This window comes from Eurypyga helias, unplaced genomic scaffold (genome assembly GCF_000690775.1).
Source record: "Eurypyga helias isolate BGI_N326 unplaced genomic scaffold, ASM69077v1 scaffold44816, whole genome shotgun sequence".
NCBI classification, from domain to species: Eukaryota; Metazoa; Chordata; class Aves; order Eurypygiformes; family Eurypygidae; genus Eurypyga; species Eurypyga helias.
This window is the reverse complement of record NW_010255527.1, coordinates 267-5,637: the sequence shown is the minus strand read 5'-3', so window position 1 is coordinate 5,637 and position 5,371 is coordinate 267. Positions and strand designations below refer to the sequence as shown.

At 52.7% G+C, this 5,371-nt stretch overlaps 1 protein-coding gene across 1 annotated transcript; it reads left to right on the top strand.

Annotated features, from left to right (window-relative positions):
* Positions 1-848: 848 nt before the first annotated feature.
* On the top strand, positions 849-5,183 carry LOC104510933 (trifunctional enzyme subunit alpha, mitochondrial-like; the record flags this gene model as incomplete). Its single annotated transcript, XM_010153342.1, has 6 exons — positions 849-890; positions 974-1,044; positions 2,420-2,553; positions 3,739-3,877; positions 4,863-4,982; positions 5,064-5,183. Coding segments are annotated over 6 exons (620 nt in total), but the record flags the coding sequence as incomplete, so codon positions are not given.
* Between the last annotated feature and the right edge of the window lie 188 nt (positions 5,184-5,371).

The window sequence follows — 5,371 nt, the reverse complement described above, 5'->3', positions numbered from 1 at the left end:
GGCCAGCTCCTCATCCACCTAAAGCAGCTTTGGCAGTGATTCAGCCTAGATCTGCTCTAGATGATCCCCTCGGGCAGGATCAAGGTCGCTTGAATGGAGCTGAGATTCATTCGTGTAGTGAGAGGTCACCAGGCCAAATACAATTTCTCAGCAGAAAAGGAGGAATCTGGGTTGATGAGTCAGAAAAGCAGCATTTCGCTCGTGGGCAGAACTTCGTGGTCTGAGTTTCCTGAATGCTTTGAAACACAAGTTTCTCTAAGTGCTTCCTTATGTCATTAGTAGTAGTGGTAGATGGAGTATTTTGGTGATAGATGGAGGTGAAAATCTGTATTTTGTGCACTATTTTTTTGGCTCATGAGATCTGTTAAATAATATTGGGGGTGGCACCGTCTACTGCCAAAATAGTGTGTTTTTACAGGAATATTCTAGGGCAGTTAGGCTTGGCTTGCAGAGGAGTTAACTTGCAGGAGTGAAACCCTCCGAAGTCCCGCAAGGTTTAGCGTGTGAAGGAGCATTGAGCTGTGGGTATTAAAGGCAAAACACCCCCTGTGCCGCCCGCTGCGTGGCTTGTCAGCTCTTCGGGAAGCAGGCTGTGACTGATTGATGGGTTTGCCCTCTGTTTGGCGTTGTGGTGTTGGAAGCCGCGGTGGCATCCGCGCTGGGAAGGTCACTTCAGTAGCGTGGAGTCTGCTGAACTCTGGTGGTGGCAGCTCAAGCCGTGAGGGAAGGAACCGGCTCATGCTCAGCATTTTCCGCAGATGGGGAGAGGTGGGAGGATGCATCCGTGAAGGACAGTTGAGCTGAGACTGCTGGGAATTGCTTTAATGTCTCCAACATCTTGTCTTTAGGTTATGCTTGCTGTAACATCTCCGCCTCCGCCGCTCTTCAGAGTAAGTGCAAAACTTTTCTGTCAGAGTTTGTTTCTTTCTTGAAATCCGCCGAGTGTGAGCTGATAACACGTTTCTCTTTCCAGCTAGAACCCACGTGAGCTACGACATCAAAGGAGACGTCGCCGTTGTACGCTTCAACACCCCAAATTCCAAGGTAGGGGTTCAGCTGGCTGTGGTTTGTAGGCATGGCTGTGGAAATGGCAGGAATAGCAGTTTTACGGAGAAGGCATTGAAAATTCTCATTTCATGGAATCCCACAATGGTTTGGGTGGGAAGGGACCTTAAAGCTCCCCCAGTGCCCCCCCTGCCATGGGCAGGGACACCTTCCACTAGACCACGTTGCTCCAAGCTTCATCCAGCCTGGCCTTGGACACTCCCAGGGATGGGGCATCCACAGCTTCTCTGGGCAACCTGTCCCAGTGCCTCCCCACCCTCTCCGGGAAGAATTCCTTCCCGATATCCCATCTCCATCTCCCTCTTCCCGTTTAAACCCGTCACCCCTTGTCCTGTCATTCCCTGCCCTTGGGAAAAGCCCCCCCCCAGCTTTCTTGTAGCCCCCCAGGCACTGGAAGGGCCTCTAAGGTCTCCCCGGAGCCTTCCCTTCTCCAGGCTGACCCCCCCAACTCTCCCAGCCTGTCCCCATGGCAGAGGGGCTCCAGCCCTCGGAGCATCTCTGGGGCCTCCTCTGGACTCGCTCCAACAGCTCCGTGTCCTTCTGCTGTTGGGGCCCAGAGCTGGAGGTGGAACTGCAGGGGGGATCTCCCCAGAGCTGAGCAGAGCGGGAGAATCCCCTCCCTCACCCTGCTGGTCACGATTCTCACCTGATGAATTATGAATTAAAATGCATTAAAGTGAGTTTAAGACTCAGACGTCTCCGAACCTGCAGCCTTTCACGCTGCCAGCAAAGTAGGAACAGGGAAACGAGCTCTTGAGTATCGGAAAGTGCCTTGTGGGCATATTCTGTATGTACTAATCTAACTTGTTTCTCACAGTGGCACAAGGTACAGCTAAATCTTACTAAATTCTTGGCTTCAGGATGGTTAAGGAGAGTGTCTGTTACATATTAAAAAAAAAACCTAGCTTAGAAGCTTATAAAAAATCTCAGTTTGAGGCCAAAAACTGTTGGCGAGGTTAAGTTGGAACTTCTTCATAACAGATCGCTTGATGACCTGCTGCAGGGTTTCATCCTGGGTTTTGTTTTCCTTGCTGGATCATGCCGCGAGGTGAACTGAGATTTACAGCAGTTCTGGGCTCAGTTTGGAGCCTTGTAATTATGCCAGGCCATGGTCTGGCTGTTGGGGGAGTTCCGGGATGCTCTGCTCCTTTTCCAAAGGCAAAGCTTGAAAGGCTGTGGAGCTGCTGCTCCTCCTTGGAAAAATATCATTAAACCTACTCATGGCTTTGGCTTTTTGTTGTCAGTCTCTTTTCTGTGCAAGTGTTCTGATGACGTGATGCCTCCGGTGCTTAATGGGAGGTTGAACTTCCCTGTCTGCTGGGCGCCCTGTTTACTGCGTGCTTGCTGCCTCCAGGTGAACACTCTGTCCAGACAATTGAACGCGGAGTTTACGGATGTGATGAATGAGATCTGGGCCAACGAAGCTGTCAAAAGTGCCGTCCTCATCTCTTCGAAGCCAGGCTCTTTCATTGCTGGAGCAGATATCGAGTGAGTACGGGGAAGCGAACGCTGGTGGAGCTTTTCCTGAAGTCCCGCATCCAGGGACAGGGGTCTGGTGCGCTGTGAGGTCTGAGCAGCATCTCCCTAGGGGGGAGGCAGAGGCTGGGAATGAAATCCGTGTGCAGAGGATGCCTGACTTGCTCCAGTGAAGTTAAGACCTTGATAAAAGAGGAACATGGCTAGTATCAAACCCCATTTGGCGGTAACACTTGATCACTCCTTGCTGCGTGCTGGGGTGTGCAGCCAAGGAAACCCTTCCTGGCTCCGGTGGGAGCAGTGTCCTTTGGTCTGGGACACAAGAAGAGCGGATAATTTACATGCAGGACTTATTTCAGCTGGCTTGGCGTGCCTGGCAGCCTGCCAGCGTGGCCCCTCGGCGAGGCAGGATTTGGCGCTCTGCCCCACGGAGCATCTGAGCAGCCTTTTGCGGGGTGTGGGACGACCCGTGTGGGTGCTCTCACTTTTTTTTTGCTCCGGGTCCCAACATCAGGAAGGACAGAATAGTTGTTTAAAGACGTTAAAAGCCAGAAAGCTCTGAGGAAAGGAGTTGAGTTGCAAATAGGCCCTTCAAAACGTCGTTACCCCTTTTGGCTGGGTTTATTCAGGGCAGAGGCTTGCTCCACGTTGTGGGAAGGAGGGAGCAGCTAGAGCTGCCCCGCACAGCGAAAGGACGGGCTGTGTTCAAGGCGCCCGCTCGTCTCCACGCGACGAGCCCCCTGAACTGCGCCGGCCTGGCAAACCCCGCTGCCCTCCCGGAGAATGATTGGCACCGGGAGTCGGTAGTTGGCAAAGCGCAGCATCGCAGCACTAGCCATCTGCTCCTCTAAAGAGTGATCCTGGGCTCTCCCCTCCGCCCTTCCTGGCAAGTGCTTTGAGGCTTCCTATGACCCTTCCTCCTCTCTCCCACAGGCTTTCAAAGCTCCGACACAAGGAAACTCATTCACTGCCTGCGGCGCAGGCCGGCGTCAGCATGCGGGGACTTCGCCCGCTGAATTTAGTAGTCCTCCTGCGTCGTCTCTCCGTCTCAGGCGGGAGGACTAAATAGCGTTTGCCTGGCTGTCAGTCCTTGGAGCTTTGTGGGAAAAGGGCAGCAAACTCCTTAAGGAACTCTCATTTTACTGCTGTTTTCTCAGTGCTTTCCCAATTCTCATCAGCCTCTTTGCCTCGCTGCAGCATGATTGAAGCCTGCAAAACTTCTCAGGAAGTGACTCAGCTCTCTCAGGAAGGACAGAAGATGCTAGAAAAAATTGAGCAGTCTCCAAAGCCCGTAGTTGCTGCCATCAGTGGCTCCTGCCTGGGAGGAGGACTGGAGGTATGAAACAACTGAGCAGTGGGAGTTGATAGCGCTGGGTTTCTGAACCATCCCAGTGATGCCTGCAGCGCTACGGACTGCGAGAGGGATTTGAGACCTGACGTGGATTCGTTACATCCATTCGGATGAGTGTGTGGCAAGGTAGCAGCTCGGCTGTGCCTCGGGGCGCTGCCACGCTAATTTTTCTGTGAAAGACAGCTGATCAAATATGAATCTGTGTGGGCCAGGCTAATATTTGGATGAGAGCGTCTTGGGGAAAACCGGCTGTTTCCAACAGGCGTTGGATCTGGATAAATGCCGCTGGCAGAGCCCGGGCTGGAAATTGCTGCTTTTCAGATGAACTGGGTCTCGTATCCCAGCAACTTCTGTTCTTTCAACGGTGGTTGTGAGAGGGGAGAGGGTGGCGACCCCGACCAGGCTCCACCCCGCCCCGCATCCTCTGCACCGTCGCTCGCTGCTTCAGCTGCGTGCAGCGTTTGCTTCCTTAATCCCCTTTTAGGATTTTGTAAACTGAAAGACTCTGGTAATTCCTGAAGCAAAGTTGTTACCAAAGCAGAGTAACCTGTGGGAAGGGAGTCTCTTGCGTGCTGGTTTCTCAGGCAGTTGCAGCTTCTTACAAGCAGTGTGGTGACAGATCTGGATCCAGTGGTGAGCCAAGTATCGTGGCTGATCTGTAAAGGGGACCATGCCCTCAGCGTAGGGAATAAATTCAGCCCTTGATGGTCTGGGTGAGATTTAAAAATGGCTTGGCTCAGTTTGGTAGTTTCGTGTTCACCTCGTAGCTGCTTGCTGCGGTCGGCCCCGTGTGCGCTGCTCTTGCTGGGAGAAGCCTTCAGTTGAGCACAGAGGGAATTTGGGCAGTTGAATTAGGGAGTTGGCGTAGGGTTGGGAAGAAAGCCGAGGCAGCATGTAGGAGAGATGTTTGCTATGGATGCCCAGTTCTTCTGTGGTCTTGCAACTTCAGTTTTCTCTTCCTTTTTTTAAGGTTGCCATTGCCTGTCACTACAGAATAGCAACAAAGGACAAGAAAACAATTTTGGGAACACCTGAAGTGTTACTGGGTCTCCTGCCAGGGGCAGGGGGTACTCAGAGGCTACCAAAGATGGTAAGTAAGAGGAAAACTTAACTCCATAGCCCCTTCTGCATGGCACGCTCCCATTCTGAAACCCCCTTTCTGCCCTTCCAGGTGGGACTTCCTGCTGCTTTTGATATGATGCTGACCGGAAGGAACATCCGTGCAGACAGAGCAAAGAAGATGGGTCTGGTTGACCAGCTGGTAGACCCACTAGGTCAGACATGATGCCTCTCAGTTCCTTGATGTGCTGCCTCTCGGTTAACCTCTCCACCCTACCGAACTGAGCGGAGAAGGGAGTGATGCAGCCGTCAGTCTAGTGGGGGTAGAGCATACGGACTGCAAAGCCTTCAGCATGCTCGGCAGTGCCATCGCCGTTCCCACCATAGAAGCATGTGCACGGGGACCTTGAAATGTCAGGC